The 19915-nt window shown below is 40.2% G+C and overlaps 1 protein-coding gene across 1 annotated transcript in view; it reads right to left on the reverse strand.

Annotated features, from left to right (window-relative positions):
* Positions 1 to 890: 890 nt before the first annotated feature.
* C1H12orf75 (chromosome 1 C12orf75 homolog) overlaps positions 891 to 19915 on the reverse strand; it is a 58028-nt gene continuing 39003 nt past the window's right edge. The window contains exons 3-6 of the mRNA XM_066361210.1: positions 7880 to 7915; positions 6656 to 6735; positions 5623 to 5657; positions 891 to 1776 (exon numbers count right to left, since the gene is read on the reverse strand). Coding sequence (XP_066217307.1) covers positions 5653 to 5657; positions 6656 to 6735; positions 7880 to 7915 — 121 coding nt within the window. The 3' untranslated portion in view covers positions 891 to 1776; positions 5623 to 5652. The remainder of the gene's footprint in view (positions 1777 to 5622; positions 5658 to 6655; positions 6736 to 7879; positions 7916 to 19915) is intronic.

The following is a 19915-nucleotide window of genomic DNA, read 5'->3' on the forward strand; positions in this document are numbered from 1 at the left end:
CTCCTACAGAGACCAGCAAACCAGGACTTAGAAGAGATGGTAAGAGCAAACTTTCCGATGGCCCCAGATGGCGGGCACCTGGAGACCCAGCACATAGGCTGCACAACTGCTTCACTCCCTGACGGCTTCCCGCAGACTTCCAAAGTCCAGCATGGCCCACGGAGCTCTTAATCATAAGACAAATCCAAATTAAGGGAAATACCTTAAAATATCAACCAGGAGGCTTCAAAAGTATCAAGGTCATGAAAAACAAGGAAAAATTTAAAAATCACCAGGAAAAGAAGACTAAGAATGACCACATGCAACAGAATGCAATGGAATCTCGGATTGGGTCCTGGAACAGGAGGACATGAAAAAACTGACAGAATCCAAGTAAAGGTTGTAGTTTAGTTTATAGCACTGTACCAATGGTCAATTCCTTAGTTTTGACAAATAAACTATATTTATGTAAGATGTTAAGATTAGGGAAAGCTGGGGGAAGGGTATACAGGAACTCTCTATACTACCTTTATATTCCTCTGTAAATTTAAAGTATTTTAAAACTAAAAGTTTTCAAAAGTGACTCTATTCGATATCCCTAATGGGATAAACTGCTGCTGATGGTCCACCCAAATACCATAAAGGACTTGTAGATATGGGACAGGCATACATGCATCATAATCATTTCCTAGTGATTCTTACCTTTGATATTTTTTATCAATTTGATGTCCCTATGGTGGTCATATGGACCAAATATATAAGATCATGCTTTTCTTCTTGGGAAAATTTTTATCATGATAATCTGTGTATTTATACATTCTTTATATATTGATATAGTGTATCTATATATCACAATCCCATGTATGACTTCCTTGAAAATGTTCTTTTGAAAAGTAATTAAGAAATCCAGGTAAAGAGGGATAAAAATATTTTAATTGTTGAAATTCATTGGTAAATTGAGTAATTTACATTGCAGTACTAAGTGGATATACATGGTCATTATCATATTAAAAACTTGCCAAATAACTCCAGTAACCATCAGTCACAAGTCCTTGAAATAATATAGAATTAACATGATGAGCTGCTGTGACCATTCGAAAGTAGAATAGGAGACTCAGTGGCCAGGAAGTGTTTGTAGTTACAGAGCCTTGGACTAAAAAAAACAGGAAGTTAATCAAAATACATATATCCATGACATGCCAATTTCAATGGTTTATTTTTAAATATTGCAATGTCATACATTGTTCCTAATAAAGGAAATTCTCCGATATTTAAATAAAGCTGAAAACCAAACAGTAAAAAAAGGGAGAGAGGTAACAGTAAGAATCAATTTAACAATTCTACAACTAATAATTAACATGAAGTAGAAATAGTGAAAGGTAACAAATATATTACTCTAGGTAACTCATTTATAGTGCCTTATTATCTTCAGTTACAAATACAATAAGGATTCTAATATATAAAAACTATTAAAAAAGTATCAGTGAAAAGACATCATCTTCACAAACTTGTTGCATGGCCAGTGACTGCTGCTAGAACAGAGCGGCTGGCCAGGCAACACCAGTCGGCCTGTCTTCCGCAGGTGGATTGCAGAGAGCTCCACATCCAAGGGTCCTGTTTAACCAACTCCTTTCCAGTACCACACACTCAATATGCACCCATGCTTTTAACTACTGACTTAAGTGTTTGGGGGAGATTCGAGGTAGGGCAGGTGACTATTTAGAATTTACTTAGAAAGGTCTGTGCACATTACAACATCCCATGGAGCAAAATACCTTCTAAATCTTGATGAGCAAGCTACAAAGAAAACAGACAAAGGGAAAATAATTAGCAAACGTGAAGAGGTACAACTTCAATAAAAATCGATCAGCTTTAAGCTTATACATTATTTTCTTTTTAGTGAAACACACATTCAACATTCTCTTAACTATTTATTTAAGACTTAATACATGGTCAATACAGCACTAACTACTGACATATAAAGAGACAATGTCGGGTAGAAAAAAGAGACTTAAAAACTTACAATTAGAACACGACATCATAATGCCCAAACCTAGCTGCGGGTCAGCATCACTCAGCCTAAAGGTATACAGATTGTTCAGCCACAACCCCATCCCCTCTCTACTCGGGAGACTCTGCTGGGCGGGGTCTAGCCACCCATCCGCATTCTGTCGAGGGGGGTTCTGATGGAGCTAGCCTGTCCACTGGCATTTGAGAGCCAGCCCTTTGGTCTCCTGTGTTGGCAGTACTCCACACACCTACATGGGCACAACTTTCCCCCTCGCGTCAGCTGTACAAGGAACTACACATTTCTATCATGATATAAATAATTTTAAAAGAATCTGAAATCACTCCTTAATTTGCTTCAAAAAGTAACCAAATCAACTTTAAACACTAATCACTGAGTGAGTTCAGTGGCATTTTTCAAAAGAGATTTTACATGGTAGGCCAAAAAAGGTGTCTTCACTCCTTTCCATAAAATGTCTTTTTTTCCAAAGGATAGTCTTCTCATCAGGGTTTCTGCCAGATAATTTAAACCCAGAATGCCATGAGTTCAGATGTATTACAGATAAGCACCAAAGGCACACTTAGCAACTAGAGAAAATGGACAGCTTTTCAACTTAGAAAGCTTCGCATTTAATTCAAAGGAAGCAAAAGAAAGATCAGGATTAAATTGATTGTGTCAAAACAGGGAAAATTGAGAAGAGAGAGGGATGGCAATAAAATAAGACATTTATAGCTATGAGTGATGAGGAAATATTCTAGCCAGCTGCCTAAAGGTATGTGGGCTGGCTGACCAGCAATATCGCTAAATTATTGTCAGGGAATTTTAGATCCACACACAAAATTTAGCAATCACCTTGACTTCCATGAAAAAACTAGAACTGTGAGAAGCCAAGAAAAAGTAAAGGATTCACTTAAGGTCCTATGTCAACAAAGCTACTGAGTCTCCTGGTATCTGTCTACATGGCACCTTTTTCCACCCCATTCCCCTGCTTTCTGAAATATACTGTGTTTTCAGAAAGGTGAACAGTAACATATGCTTTCAACTCAACTGTCTTTTCAATTTGATGAGAATAAAAAAAGTACTACTGCAATCAGGGGAAAGTGGCAGTGAATTTAGAAATCTACATGGAGGGTTAGAACTCTATTAAAAATACGAGAAATATGATTGACCGGTGGTGGCACAGTGGATTGAACGTCAGGCTCACACACTGAGGGCCCCAGTTTGAAACCTGAAGGTCACTGGCTAGAGCACAGGCTTGCCAACTTGAGTGCAGGGTCACCAGCTTGTAAACAGGATCATAGACATGATCCCAAGGTCACTGGCTTGAGCAAGGGGTCACTGGCTCAGCTTGAGCCCCCTGGTCAAGGCACGTATGAGAAACAATCATTGAATAACTAAAGTGATGTAACTACGAGTTGATACTTTTCATTTCTCTCCTTTCCCCACCCTCTTCCTTCCTGTCTCTCAAAAGATAAAAAGGAAGGAAGGGAGGAAGGAGGGAAGGGAGGAAGAAGAGAAAGGAGGGAGGAAGGAAAAACTAGAAATAGAAAATCTCCATCAAATTCCTAAAGAGAACTCAACGCCCTAATGTGGCCATGGGCACTAGGGAATAAAGTTCCATGATGCTGGTGCCCTGACAAGAAAATCTTCAAAGAAGTGGCTACCCAAGATTGTTATGTTTTTTATCAGGAAGAAATTATTTACAGTTTCTGTGCCCCATCCCCTGTTGGGAAAGCTTATTTGTCTCCACCTATGAGCTTATTTTGTGATTCCCTTCCAACCAAACGCCACCTCCAGTACTGTCCCTTCAGCAAGAAGTTGGCTCATTATCAAATCAGTTCAGTATCACCCAAAATCAAATCTTGCTTTGGGTCTGCCAAGGACTAAGTGATGATGATGGTGATGATGATGATGATGATAGCAGAAGCTACCATTTATTTCATATCAAATCCTAACAACCCTTCAAGCTAAGCATTAGTTCCATTTTATAGATTAAAAAATGGAGGCAACAAAGGGGAAGTAATTTGCCCAGCCCATAAGTGAAAGAGCTGAATTCAAATCCAAGGCTGTATGGCTCCCAAAAGAGAATGGGCTATCTCAGGAATCTCAGGAGATAGAGCATTACTGATCAAGCAAGGTTCAAAAAAGGCAGATGTAATTTAGCAAAACTGAAAGTGGGGATCCAAGCATTAAATGTGTTGCTGAAGCTCTCTGCCTCTGTGGAAAGGCTGCTTGATATCTTTTAGAGACTAGGGTAGTTAATAAATGAAAGCTGTCCGTTTCTTGTTCTTGTTCATCATATTATAATTCTAACTCCCAGCTCTTCACCAGGATCCCAAGTCCACAGTGTGTCTTTTAGATGTTTTCTTCTGTCCACATTGAACATGTTTTATGATATCCAACCAGTAAACTTGGCCTCTGATTTTACTATTCCTTCCTGCCAAACTGAGCAGTGATGTATGCCCATCTCCACTGGGGTTTCGGTACTGATACATATACTCTATGTCAGTGGTCCCCAACCTTTTTTGGGCCATGGACCAGTTTAATGTCAGAAAATATTTTCATGGACCAGCCTTTAGGGTAGGATAGATAAACGTATCACATGACTGAGACAAGCGTCAAGAGTGAGTCTTAGGCCCTGGCCGGTTGGCTCAGTGGTAGAGCATCGGCCTGGCGTGCAAGGGGTCCTGGGTTCGATTCCCGGCCAAGGCACACAAGAGAAGCGCCCATCTGCTTCTCCACCCCTCCCCCTCTCCTTCCTCTCTGTCTCTCTCTTCCCCTCCCGCAGCGAAGCTCCATTGGAGCAAAGATGGCCCGGGTGCTGGGGATGGCTCCTTGGCCTCTGCCCCAGGCGCTAGAGTGGCTCTGGTCGCAATAGAGCGACGCCCCGGAGGGGCAGAGCATCGCCCCCTGGTGGGCAGAGCGTCGCCCCCTGGTGGGCGTGCCGGGTGGATCCTGGTCAGGCGCATGCGGGAGTCTGTCTGACTGTCTCTCCCTGTTTCCAGCTTCGGAAAAATAAAAAAAAAAAAAAAAAAAAAAAAGAGTGAGGAGTGAGTCTTAGACAGATGTAACAAGAGGGAATCTGGTCATTTTTTAAAAGTAAAACATCGTTCAGACTTAAATATAAATAAGACAGAAATAATGTAAGTTATTTATTCTTTCTCTGCAGACCGGTACCAAATGGCCCACAGACCGGTACCGGTCCATGGCCCGGGGGTTGGGGACCACTGCTCTATGTACATTAACAAACTCCTGGCTAATGTCAAACAATGTTGATCCTAATCTCATTCCCAGCCACAGCCTCTCTAGTCTCTCCCTGTCATTTCTAAGATCGAAGCCCCTTTAAGTTTTAGCCAATGAAGAGTGAAACCTCATGTTTTTGGTAAACACTTGGCTTGCTCTTATAAATTGCATTTGAAAATAAAAATGTTTTAAAACCTGCAAAGAACATTTATCTGATTATTAAAGACCTCTTTACAATAAAACATGTTCTGTTCCATACATTTAACCACAAGATGAAACCCCCTCCTAATCTTGAAGTCCAAGATTTCTTAGAAATACATGGCAAAATAATATCTACAGTTCATTCATCATACAGGCTAAATAAATCCAATTATTTAGAAAATATACAGTACCTCTTGATTACTGAGTCATGATATTTTCTTCTAATCTTAAAGAGAAAATTAAGAAAAGGTAAATGTTCAGATTATAAACATTCTAGTGCCTTATAAAACCACAAGTAATCATGACATACATTATTTGCTAATCAAGTCTTTATAAAGCAGAGAAACAGTAATGAGGAACAAATAGCTAACGTATTCTAAAATTAATGTACTACAACCTTGTGTGCACATTAAACATATTACTAGTTTTTTAATAAAACTAAATATGAGACAACTAACTGCACAGCACTTAGTAAATCAGTGTCTTTACCACAAGCCTCACTTAAAAATTTATTGCCTGGCTTGTGGTGGCGCGGTGGATAAAGTGTTGACCTGGAACGCTGAGGTTGTCAGTTGGAAACCCTGGGCTTGCTGGGTCAAGATACATATGACAAGCAACCAATGAACAGCTAGAGTGAAGGAGTAAAGCAATTATAAGTTGATACTTCTTGCCCTTCCCTTCTCTCTCTGTAAAATCAACAAGTAAAATCTTTTTTAAAAAATTTACTTAAGCAAGAAGCTATCTATAAGGTTGCAGTCATACCTATTATCAAAAGGACTTCATTCACCCACAATTACTATTAAAACTCAGACAAAGGAGCCTCACTTCATTTAATTACACAACAGGTAGGTACTCTTCCTCCAATCACCAAACTGATTATCAGTTAGTCATCCTTATAATATACGATAGGAATATGCCTTTATGTTCTACAAAAACTCCATAAACTGAGTGAAACATTAGCCTTCCTTTTCACACGAATCATCACTAAACTTAATAAAAAAAATTAAATACCCATACCCATGAAGCATAACTACAATGAGAAGCACAATTATGACTTTCATCATATGGGTGGTAATTTCAACAAATGATTACAAAGGACAGATATGATTTTCTGCCACTCAGTAATATGGAAGTTGAGTCAAGCAAGCTAAAATACAAGTTTCATATTTTTTCACAAAACCTAAAATAAATCTTTAGAGAAAAATATCACATGATATTACTTACTTTTTCGAACAGTCTTTGTTTGACTGGATACCATATTCACAGCTTCAGATGGGAGACCAACATACACTCCACCATAGTTTCTTAATAAAAAAAAAAAAAGCAGATATAGAAAAAGCAGACTAACTTAAATAATACTATATACCGTATTTCCCCATGTATAAGGTACACCTTTTTTTGAAATATTTGGGGTCTAAAAACGGGGTGCATTTTTAGACCCCAAATATTTATACAATGGTTATAGGGTTTTTTTACTTGCATTTGCCGCTTTTTCATGCTTGTTTTGTGCTCATTGTTGAAGACAGTAATTTGTCATCAGACACAGATAATAACAAGCTAATGGATGGGAGTTTTGACAGTGATGAGGAGTTGTATGAATTTTATGATGAATAAAACTTGAGTTCAATAACTTTATGCAATACTTTTTTTTTTCAAATTTCGGGCCCCAAAATTAAAGTGCCTCTTATACATGGGAGTGTCTTATACATGGGAAATACAGTATTTGAAGAAAGCATCAGAAGCATGGAGTATGTCAAACAATTATAAGATTATTAAAAATAACTCATGAGTTTTCAAAAGTAGAATTCAGATTATGGCCCTTGAAAATATAATTATTTTTCTGTTTAAAAGAAGCCATATATCTATATATTGTGTTTGTAAAATTTTTAGATACTTTACTTACAAAAAGAAGAAAAGTTCAAATATTATAATTTAGTATTTTAATAAATATTAGTGGAGTGACATGTGATATTTATTAGAAATTCAGAGTGGCTAAAGTGATACTCAATGGTATGGACATACAAAAACATTTCCGCTATAGGTAGCTATAAATATTGTATAAAAGACTGAAAGAGCGCGCTCAGTGGTAACAAGAGCAGAGAGCAGTGCACCAGAGGAGGAAGGGGGGAAGGGAGAAGGATGAGGACTGAAGAGAAGGCATCAAGTTAGGGAGAAGAGCACACCCTAAGGCCACAAGATGGAAACTACTACAGACCACATGTACGGGACAAAAAACAAACTTGTTTGGATAAAACGAAGATAATAAACCCTGGGCAAGTTCTTTTTCAGATCACATATTCTGTGCCAAGTTTTCCTGGTGGAATCTCTATTGTTTGGTAGTGTGCCACAGTGTTAAATTAAATTTGTGATTCAAATCAATCTATGTCAAATTAAATGCGATGTGGCCAAATTTATACAAATTAAAGCCAGCTTCAATATCAAACATACCTCCTCTTATCATCTTCTGTTATCGATTCTTCTGTTCTAAAAGGTCAAAAAACATTTGCTATGAGACATTTGGTTATGTAGTCAGAGACTTATTTTTGTTTATGAGAAAAAGGACTCTGAGTTAAAGTCTATTTTATTTCAAGCTCTTCCACCAGGTATTTCTGTAACACAGTATTGTCTCACTACAATCACTCATGCACTAAAAAATTGGTAATTTTCTACTTATCAAAATGTGTAAACCCAGCCAATGACATAAAGCCCAACTACAAACAAAATGAAAAATTGAGGGCAGCCACAAATGGGAAGAGCATGGAAATTAGGCGTCAGCAAGTCTGGGTTCTTCTCTTGGCTGTGCCATCCACTCTCTTGTGTGACAGGTTGTGGACAAGTGACCTACCTGAATCTAATCTGCAAAATAAGGTTGAGCAGATAACTCCAAAGATCTTTTCTAGTCCTAACATGCTGATTTTGTGTCTCTTTTTTTTTTATTTTACTGTATTTAGAAAATTGAATTTAATGAGGTGACATAGATCAATAAAAGTACACAGGTTTCAGGTAAACATTTCTATAGCATTTGAACTGTTGGTTGTGTTGTGTGCTCATCACCTAAAGTCACATCATTTTCCATCACCATATATTTATCCCTCTTTACTCCCCTCTCCCCACCAACCTCCCCAAAACCTCCTGCCCCTAGTAACCACTTCATTCTTATCTATATCCATGACTCTCAGTTTTATGTCCCATCTACATGTGCAATCGTATAATTTCTTAGCTTTTTTTTCAATAAATAAATTTTTATTAATTTTAATGGGGAGACATCAATAAATCAGGGTACATATATTCAAAGAAAACATGTCCAGGTTATCTTGTCATTCAATTCTGTTGCATACCCATCACCAAAAGTCAGATTGTCCTCCATCACCTTCTATCTAGTTTTCTTTGTGCCTCTCCCCCTCCCCTTCCCCCTCCTCCTCCTTTCCTTCCCCATCCCCCGTAACCACCACACTCTTGTCCATGTCTCTTAGTCTCGTTTTTATGTCCCACCAATGTACGGAATCCTGCAGTTCTTGTTTTTTTCTGATTTACTTATTTCACTCCATATAATGTTATCAAGATCCCACCATTTGTGTAAGTGATCCGATGTCATAATTTTTCTTTTTTTTTTTTTTTTTTTGTATTTTTCTGAAGCTGGAAATGGGGAGAGACAGTCAGACAGACTACCGCATGCACCCGACCAGGATCCACCCAGCACGCCCACCAGGGGGCGACGCTCTGCCCACCACGGGGCAATGCTCTGCCCCTCCCGGGCGTCGCTCTGTCGCGACCAGAGCCGCTCTAGCGCCTGGGGCAGAGGCCAAGGAGCCATCCCCAGCGCCCGGGCCATCTTTGCTCCAATGGAGCCTCAGCTGCGGGAGGGGAAGAGAGAGACAGAGAGGAAGGAGAGGGGGAGGGGTGGAGAAGCAGATGGGCGCTTCTCCTGTGTGCCCTGGCCGGGAATCGAACCCGGGACCTCTACACGCCAGATTGATGCTCTACCACTGAGCCAACCAGCCAGGGATCATTTATTATGGCTGAATAGTATACCATGGTGTATATGTGCCACATCTTCTATATCCAGTCTTCATTTTTTTTTTTCACAGTGATTAAAGCCTTTAAGCAAACTCTTGGCCAATACAGCAAGAATCCATAAAAGAGTAGTGTCCTTAACATGTTCACCAAGTCCAAGTTGGCCCCAACACCATGCCAAATCCCTGAAAAATGCAACCCAACCCCAGTTCAGTCTGTTAGGAGCTGTCACAAGGAGCAGGAGTCCAGGAAAAGTCCACATCCAGGAAAAGCCCACATGGCACTGGAATTGTCACAATTCTATACTTTGTAGCTCACGTCCAAGTCCCAATGACCGCTGCTTCTAGCTGGTAATGATTCAGGTAGACTGGAAATGCCATCTGCAGCATGTGTGGAGATGGAGCTTCTGTTCTCCTCTGCCTGGAGAGATGAGACCAGGTTGCTTTTCCCTGGAGCTCTGCAATTGTGGCTTGGTAAAGAGAACCTTGGGATACACTAAGCTGGGTGGCAAAGGTAGATTCATAATAGAAGTTGGCAAAAGGGGGAAAGAGAGCTCTAAATTAGGAGTAGGTCCCAGCCTGAAATATGAGTGGGGCATTGAGGTAGGAGGAATAAAGGAAACACTATATATTAAACAAAGCAGCAGGAAATAGGACTATCAACACCCACAACAGAGATCTTTGAGGGAAGAATAAAAAACCTGACTATTCAGGCAAGACATAGTTAAGTGGCCCTTGTGCAAATGAGATCAGTTTACCTGCTTCTTGGAAGAAATACCCTAGGCTCGTCCACAGTGTCGTAGATGGGGCCGATGGCCCTGGGCACCTTCAGCCTTCAGTGGCAAACCCCAGCTTTCTGGGCAAGGTTAGGTCCTAGGTGGCTGGAGCAGGGCTGGAAGAGACTGAACCCTCCCTTAGAGGAGCGAGGGAGAAGCCTACCTTCCAGTGTCCCTGTTTCCTCACAGCAGAGGCATGTAAGCCTGGCAGGCTTTAGTTCAATGACCTTCCTTTCCACTATTGAAGCAGGACCCAGATGGCATCCTATGAGACCCCTTTGGGGCATTGGAGCCTTTAAGGGTGTATCCTAAAAGCTGGTAGTTCCCCTGATCTCTATTGGGCTTTTTCTGCCTCTTGGTATCTTAAAAGCCATGCTCAGAAGATCTCGCTGAGGGGTTTGAGGATCCCCATCCGCCTATATAAATCTTTTCCATATATCTGGAGCTATTTGAAAAAAGACAAAACAGTGTTATTACCTGGATCAAATAAAAAAGGTAATAGTTTGCAGGAGAAAAGGATTTGGCGCCTCCTGTTCATCAGCATTCAAAAGAAATTTTAAAAAATTTTTAAGTAAAAAGCATGATATGGTAGATCCATAGGAGTTCCAGGATATGACTCCCCCCTTTTAAATTTTTTTAAATTGACCTTAAAATATTTGCTGGATACACTTTAATAATACCTTGACTTTAAAGATTGTAGAAATACACATAATTCGATAGGTTTGACAAAATACAGTAAATGCTTTTGCTCTATATGCAGGAGCATTGTCAGTTTAACCAGTTTAGGAAATCCAATAATAGAACAATGAATACAGACAATGAGCTATAACATGCTTAGCAGCCTCTCCTGTTCTGACAGAGGTTACTATAAATCCAGAATATGTACTCACTATAACGTGGAAATAGGACTGTTTGCCAAATGAAGGTATACGAGTAACATCCATTTGCCAAAGTTGCCCTGGTAGGGGTCCTTGAGGGTGAACTCCGAATGAAGGGGCACATTGTAGTATAGGACCCCTTGGACAGGATTTCCCAATCTGCTGTGCTGCTTCCCGAGAAAGTTGAAACTGTTTACACAGGGCTGCAGCGTTCTGGTGATGAATAGTATGAGACTGAATTGCTCGATCTGTCATGGTTGCTCCAAATAATTTTCTTTTGGGTAGCTTGATCAACAAGGGCATTCCTAGGCCCTGGCCGGTTGGCTCAGTGGTAGAGCGTCACCATGGCGTGCAGGAGTCCCAGGTTCGATTCTCGGCCAGGGCATACAGTAGAAGCACCCATCTGCTTCTCCACCCCTCCCCCTCTCCTTCCTCTCTGTCTCTCTCTTCCCCTCCCGCAGCCAAGGCTCCATTGGAGCAAAGTTGGCCTGGGCGCTGAGGATGGTTCTGTGGCCTCTGCCTCAGGTGCTAGAATGGCTCTGGTTGCAACAGAGCAACACCCCAGATGGGCAGAGCATCCCCCCCTGGTAGGCGTGCCGGGTGGATCCCGGTTGGGCGCATGCGGGAGTCTGTCTGACTGCCTCCCCGTATCCAACTTCAGAAAAATACAAAAAAAAAAAAAGGCATTCCCTTGCGCTAAAGCTCCAGGGAGCATGGAGTGAGCTTGAGTATGTCCTATGAAACATGGAGCTCTATGTTGACATACAAGTCTTTGAAGAAGGAGGAACTGCTGAAATAGTTCATCAGCATTTGTCCCTAAGACAGCAGTCTTTATAGTGGAAACACCATAAGTAAATATTTGCTGTCTGTATATAGATTAAAGGGGAAATATGGCAAATGCTGAAAAGCCATGATAATAGCATATAATTCTAGACTTTGAGCTGATTTAAGTTGACTGTTTCAGTATAAAGTTGTCCATTGATTTGCAAAAGCGATTTGCCATTTAGTGGAAGTTTCCCAGAGCCATTGTTGTTGATCCTTTCAAAAAAGGAAAAATAATTTTGAGGCTCAAAACCTATAAGCTGTAAGGGTCGCCTATGCCCCTTGATAATCCAGGAGGCAACAAGATCAAAATATGAAAGTGTATTTCATGGGCTATTAGATGGTTCAATGTGCCCAAGCTGTAGCTGCTCTTGTACCAATTGAGCAGCTGCCCTAAGTTTCTCCTGAGAAAGGGGCCATTGGTCTACCCATACAGGATTATCTGATTTCCAAGTAATTGGGTCTACACAATGCATTATTGAGGTAGCAGGAGCTCCCAAGGCCCTATGCTAAATTTTGATATCCTAATCCACACCTTCTGGTATTGGGTGCTACTTCTATGGGGGTGAGAATTCCTCGCTGTTCTTTTCCTAGTCCCTTGGTGGGCAAAAATCCCCGATCAAGCATCTGAGTACTGACTAAACCATTAGGACTGATAAGCAACGCTCCCATATTTTTCAAAACATCTCTACCCCACAAATAAACTGGCCATCCAGGGAGCACATAAGGCTTAAAAAATCCAGAATGACCTTCTTAATCTTCCCAATGTAGAAAACTAGAACTTTGTTGAGGGGATTTACTCTGCCCTATACCTTGTAATTCTGTGGCTGCTGCATGAGTGGGCCAGGAAGGAGGCCAATGTAGCTTAGCAATAACAGATACATCAGCTCCAGTATCTAAAAGTCCTTTAAATTTATGCTCATGTATTGTTAGTTCCATTTCAGGGTGTTCCTGACCTATTTTTTAAAAATCCAATTGGCAAAATCAGAGGAGCCAAATCACCAATTTGTTTGGGGTCCCTTTAGCAGAATATGGCCTGAGTAGTAGAATTAGCATCCTTATACTATTCTTCTAAATGCCTGAATTAGCTGTGAGACACATTCTTTTTTGTTGTTGTTGTTGTTTTGATTAATTTTGATGGGGTGACATTGATAAAATTGTCTTCTGTCAACTTCTAACTGGTTTTCTTTGTGCCCAACCCCCTCTCTCTCCTCTCCCCCATCCTGTAACCCCAACACTGTTGTCCATGTCTCTGAGTCTCATTTTTATGTCCCACCTATGTATGGAATCATATAGTTCTTAGTTTTTTCTGATTTACTTATTTAGCTCAGTATAATGTTATCAAGGTCCATCCATGTTGTTGTAAAAGATCCAATGTCATCATTTCTTATGGCTGAGTAGTATTTCATACACATGCACACACACACACACACACACCAAAGCTTTTTAATTCACTCATCCTCTGATGGACACTTGGGCCATTTCCAGATCTTTGCTATTGTGAACAATGCTGCCATAAACATGGGGTGCATTTCTTCTTTTCAAACAGTGCTATGGTGTTCTTGGGGTATATTCCTAACAGTGGTATAGCTGGGTCAAAAGGCAGTTCGATTTTTAATTTCTTGAGGAATCTCCATACTGTTTTCCACAGTGGCTGCACCAGTCTGCATTCCCACCAGCAGTGCAGGAGGGTTCCCTTTTCTCCACATCCTCGCCAGCACTTATTCTGTGTTGTTTTGTTGATGAGCACCATTCTGACTGGTGTGAGGTGATATCTCATTGTGGTTTTAATTTGCATTTCTCTAATGATTAGTGATGTTGAGCATTTTTTCATATGCCTATTGGCCATCTGTATGTCCTCTTTGGAGAAGTGTCTATTCATTTCTTTTGCCCATTTTTGGATTGGATTGTTTGTCTTCCTGGTATTAAGTTTTACAAGTTCTTTATAAATTTTGGTTATTAACCCCTTATCAGACGCATTGTCAAATATAGTGTCCCATTGTGTAGTATGTCTTTTTATTCTGTTCTTATTGTCTTTAGCTGTGCAGAAGCTTTTTAGTTTGATAAAGTCCCATTTGTTTATCCTGTCTTTTATTTCACTTGCCTGTGGAGACAAATAGGCAAATATATTGCTGCGAGAGATGTCAGAGAGCTTACTGCCTATGTTTTCTTCTAAGATGCTTATGGTTTTACTGCTTACATTTAAGTCTTTTATCCATTTTGAGTTTATTTTTGTGAATGGTGTAAGTTGGTGGTCTAGTTTCATTTTTTTGCAGGTAGCTGTCCAATTTTCCCAACACCATTTGTTGAAGAGGCTGTCTTTACTCCAATGTATGCTCTTACCTCCTTTGTCAAATATCAGTTGTCCATAAAAGTGTGGGTTTATTTCTGGGTTCTCAGTTCTGTTCCATTGATCTATATGCCTGTTCTTATGCCAGTACCAGGCTGTTTTGAGTACAATGGCCTTGTAGTATAACTTGATATCCGGAAGTGTGATACCTCCCACTTTAATTCTTCCTTTTCAAGATTGCTGAGGCTATTCGTGTTCTCTTTTGGTTCCATATAAATTTTTGGAATATGTGTTCTATATCTTTGAAGTAAGTCATTGGTATTTTAATCAGTATTGCATTGAATTTATAAATTGCTTTGGATAATATAGACATTTTAATGATGTTTATTCTTCCTAACCATGAGCACGGTATATGCTTCCACTTGTTTGTATCTTCCCTGATTTCTTTTATCAATGTTTTATAATTTTCCAAGTACAAGTCTTTAATCTCCCTGGTTAAATTTATTCCTAGGTACTTTATTTTTTTGGTTGCAATGGTAAAGGGATTGATTCCTTAATTTCTCTTTCTGACAGTTAATTGTTAGTGTATAAAAATGCCTCTGATTTCTGAGTATTGATTTTATATCCTGCCACCTTGCTGAATTTATTTATCAGGTCCAATAGTTTTTTGACTGAGACTTTAGGGTTTTCTATATACAATATCATATCATCTGCAAATAATGATAGTTTTACTTCTTCTTTTCCAATTTGGATGCCTTTTATTTCTTTTTCTTGTCTGATTGCTGTGGCTAGGACTTCCAGAACTATGTTGAATAAGAGTGGTGAAAGGGGGCACCCCTGCCTTGTTCCTGATCTTAAGGGGATTGCTTTTAATTTTTGCCCATTGAGTATGATGTTGGCTGTGGGTTTGTCATAGATGGCCTTTATCATGTTGAGGTATGTTCCCTGTATTCCCACTTTGCTGAGAGTTTTGATCATGAATGGGTGCTGGATTTTATCAAATGCTTTTTCTGCATCTATTGAAATTATCATGTGGTTTTTCTCCTTCCTTTTGTTTATGTGATGAATCACATTGATTGATTTGCAAATATTGTACCAGCCTTGCCTCCCAAGAATAAATCCCACTTGATCATGGTGTATGATTTTTTTCATATATTGCTGGATCCGGTTTGCTAATATTTTGTTGAGGATTTTAGCATCTAAATTCATCAGGGATATTGGCCTATAATTTTCTTTCTTTGTGTTGTCTTTGCCTGGTTTTGGAATCAGAATTATGCTCGCCTCATAAAAGGAGCTTGGAAGTCTTCCTTCCTCTTGAATTTTTTGAAATAGCTTGAGAAGGATAGGAGTTAGTTCTTCTTTGAATATTTGGTAGAATTCACTTGTGAAGCCATCAGGCCCAGGACTTTTCTTTTTGGGAGTTTTTTGATAACTGTTTCAATCTCATTTGTTGTAATTGGTCTGTTTAGGTTTTCTGATTCTTCCAGATTAATTTTTGGAAGATTATATGTTTCAAGGAATTTGTCCATTTCATCTAGGTTGTCTAGTTTTTTGGCGTACAGTTCTTCATAGTATTTTCTTACAATATTTTGTATTTCTGTTGTGTCAGTTGTTATTTCTCCACTCTCGTTTCTAATTTTATTTATTTGAGTCCTCTCTCTTTTTTTCTTGGTGAGTCTGGTTAAAGGTTCATCGATCTTGTTTACCTTTTCAAAGAACCAGCTCCTGGTTTCATTGATCCTCTGTATTGTTTCTTTAGCCTCTATGTCATTTATTTCTGCTCTGATCTTTATTATTTCCATCCTTCTACTATTACTGGGTTTTACTTGCTGTTCTTTTTCTAGTTCTTCTAGATGTAGGGTCAAGTTGTTTATTTGAGCTTTTTCTAGCTTCTTGAGGTATGCCTGTAATGCTATAAACTTCCCTCTCAGGACTGCTTTTGCTGTGTCCCATAAATTTTGAGTTGATGTATGCTCATTATCATTTGTTTCTAGGAATTTTTAAATTTCTTCTTTGATCTCATTGCTTACCCATTCATTATTTAATAACATGCTATTTAGTTTCCAAGTGTTTGAGTATTTTTCAGTTTTTCTGTTGTGGTTGATTTCTAGTTTCATGCCATTGTGATCAGAGAAAGTGCTTAATATGATTTCAATCTTCTTAAATTTGTTGAGACCGCTTTTGTGCCCTAACATGTGGTCTATTCTAGAGAATGTACCATGAGCTCTTGAAAAGAATGTATATTCTGCTGTTTTAGGGTGAAAGGTTCTGAAGATATCTATTAAATCGAGTTGATCTAATATGTCCTTTAAGTCTGCTGTTTCTTTGTTAATTTTCTTTCTTGAGGATCTATCTAGTGATGTTAATGGGGTATTGAAATCCTCTACTATTATAGTATTGCTGTTGATCTTGCCCTTTAAATCCATCAAAGTCTGCTTTATATATTTAGGTGCTCCTATATTAGGTGTATAGATATTTATAATAGTTATATCTTCCTGTTGGATTGCTCCCTTTATCATTATGTAGTGACCTTCTTTATCTCTAACTATAGTCTTTGTTTTAAAGTCCATTTTGTCTGATATAAGTATTGCTACCCCAGCTTTTTTTTCATTTCCATTTGCGTGAAATATTTTTTTCCATCCTTTTATCTTCAGTCTATGTGCATCTTTTGATTTAAGGTGTGTCTCTTGTAGACAGCATATGTATGGGTCCTGTTTTCTTATCCACGCAGCTACCCTATGTCTTTTGATTGGATCATTTAATCCATTTACATTAAGGTTATTATTGATATGTAATTGTTTATTGCCATTTTATTCTTTAAAGCTGTATTCCTCTTTTGCTATATTCTTTTTCTCCTTTGATCTGTTTACAACAGGCCCCTTAGCATTTCTTGCAGCCTTGGTTTGGTTGTAGTGAATTCCTTGAGTTTTTTTGTCTGTAAAGCTTTTTATTTCTCCTTCAATTTTAAATGATATCCTTGCTGGATAAAGTAGTCTTGGTTGTAGGCTCTTGTTCTGCATTACTTTGAATATTTCTTGCCATTCCCTTCTGGCCTCAAGTGTTTCTGTTGAGAAGTCAGAAGTCATCCTTATGGGGGCTCCTTTGTAGGTGATAGTCTTTTTTTCTCTAGCAGCTTTTAATATTTTCTCTTTATCACTTAGCTTTGGTATTTTAATTATGATGTGATGATGTGTCTTGGTGTTGATTTCTTTGGGTTTCTCCTTAATGGAGTTCTCTGTGCTTTCTGAACATGTGAGATGTTTTCCTGCCTTAATTGAGGGAAGTTTTCAGCTATGATATGCTTGAACAAAGTCTCTATCCCTTGTTCTTTCTCTTCTTCTTCAGGAACCCCTATGATGCGGATGTTATTTCTCTTCATGTTGTCACAGAGCTCTCTTAGAGTTTCCTCAGACTTTTTGAGTCTCTTTTCTTTTCTCTGCTCTGCTTCTGTGTGTTTATTTATTGTGTCCTCTAACTTGCTGATTTGATTCTCCACTTCATCCATTCTGCTTTTAATTCCTTCCATTGTGTTCTTTATTTCAGATATTGTATATGTCATTTCTGACTGATTCTTTTTTATTATTTCAATGTCCTTTTTTATATTTCCTATCTCTTTAGGTGTTCATAATGACCATCTATTGTTGTTCTAATATCTTTGAGCATCCTAAGAATCGTTATTTTAAACTCTGTATCTGGTAATTTGGTTATTTCTGATTCATTTAGGTCCTTTTCTGGGGGTTTCTCTTGGTTCATTTGTGTTGCATTTCTCTGCCTTCGCATTTTCATTGTGTAAAGGAAGGTTTTGGCCACTGGAGTCCACTGGGTATGGCCTCTGTTCCCTAGGTATGGTCTGTCTGCAGGCCCCACCCCCTCTGCTGTTGCTTCCTAGGCATTTGGTATGATCATTGCTGGTGTCTGCCCACTGGAGCTGTTGCTGTGGTTTCAGCCTCTCCTTCACATTAGTGTGTGTGATCACGTGCTCAGGTGTACAAGCCTTGGTGGCCTTGGCCTTTGCCCTGCCCCCATCAGTGGCGTTATGCTCGTACCTGAGGGCAGTGGCGAAGCCCTTTGCTCAGCTGCGGGTCTCCGCCTGTTTCAGGCTTTCACCCTGCCCTTGCAGGAGGAGCCTTGCTCGTGGACGTCTGCAAGCCTTGGCTCCACAGGCCTAGGTGGACTGTGTGCCCACGCTCAGCTCAGCAGGACTCTGCCTGTTCTCGGCTTTTGGCTCCACCCCCGCAGGAGGAACCGGCTCCCAAGTCAAGCCACAAGCCTAAGTTCTGCAGGCGAAGCAAGGCTGTGCTTCTGTGCACTTGCTCAAGGGCTGTCTCCACCCCTTTTGGGGTTCCTGCCCTTCTCCCGCAGGCCAGATTACAGGCTGCCTACCGCTAGACTTGACCGCTTTTGCACGCCCCCTCCTCCCCAGCCGGGCAAGACTGAGCTCACACCTGGGCCTCGGTGGTGGCCAGCCGGCTTTCGCCCCTGCTGACAGAACATGCCTCCATGTCCCACCACTGCCCACCCTAGGGCTAGCCCTCAGCCATGTGTGGTGTGGGCGCTGTAGCTCAGACCCTAAGACTCACTACTGTAGTCCTAAAAGCTCCTCCTTCTAAGCAACTCTGCTCTGAGTGCCGTGGAGAGCTTGTCTGGCTGGTGTCCTGCTTCCCTTTGCTGGTATTGCTGTTTCCAGGGGAAATATTCACTTCAAATTTGGGGAGTGACTCTTCCCAGGGGTTAGGGTGGCTGTCTCTCAAAATGTTTCTCCCTGTGCCTCCTAGATTACACTCTCTTCCTGCTACTATGGTATTCTCCTCTCTCCCCATCCCCCGGAGCCCCGGGTGAGTGGTTGTGAGAGAGGTGTTCTGCGTGGTCCCTTTAAGAAGAATCCTGGGTCTGAGAAATCAGTCTCTTTCTCACAAACAGTATCCTGACTTGTTTCCAGCTAAATACTGTCCTTACGCCTCTTCTGGGCTCTGGGGCTGCAGGCTGGGGCTTTGTTCCTGGGGCTCAGGACCCTCCCCTCTCTGCTAAACTCACTTCCTGCCACGCGAGTCTCTCCCAGCTGCCGTTCACTCCATGGAGCTGGGCAGCCCTCTCCGCATTTCCTACCAATCTTGGTGTGGCTTCTTCAGTGTTCCTTGGTTGAAGAGTCCTCTTAGTTTAGTCCAAAGTTGGTTTTTCCAGATGATAGTTCTTAAAATTATTTTGTAATCCACTTTGGTTCTGGGAGGTGGATGTTGGTATGTCCGCCTACTCCAGCGCCATCTTGTCTTCCCTCTTAGCTTTTTCTGACTTACTTATTTCACTTAGTATAATGTTCTCAAGGTCCATCCATATTGTCGTAAATAGCAATATGTCATCATTTCTATGGCTGAGTAGTATTCCACTGTATATATGTACCACATCTTCTTTATCCAATCCTCTATCAAGGGACACTTTGGTTGTTTACGTCTTGGCCACTATCAATAATGCTGTGATGAAAATGAGGATGCATGTGTCTTTGCAGACCAACGTTTTTTAATTTTGGGGGGTAGATACCCAGCAGATGAATACCTGGGTCACATGGTAGTTCTATTCTTAATTTTTTGAGGAACCACCATACTTTCTTCTATAATGGTTGTACTAGTTTGCATTCCCACCAGCAGTGAATGAGGGTTCCTTTTTCTCCACAGCCTCCCCAACACATGTTATTACCTGTCTTGTTGATA

Source organism: Saccopteryx leptura, chromosome 1 (genome assembly GCF_036850995.1).
Source record: "Saccopteryx leptura isolate mSacLep1 chromosome 1, mSacLep1_pri_phased_curated, whole genome shotgun sequence".
In the NCBI taxonomy this organism is placed as follows: Eukaryota; Metazoa; Chordata; class Mammalia; order Chiroptera; family Emballonuridae; genus Saccopteryx; species Saccopteryx leptura.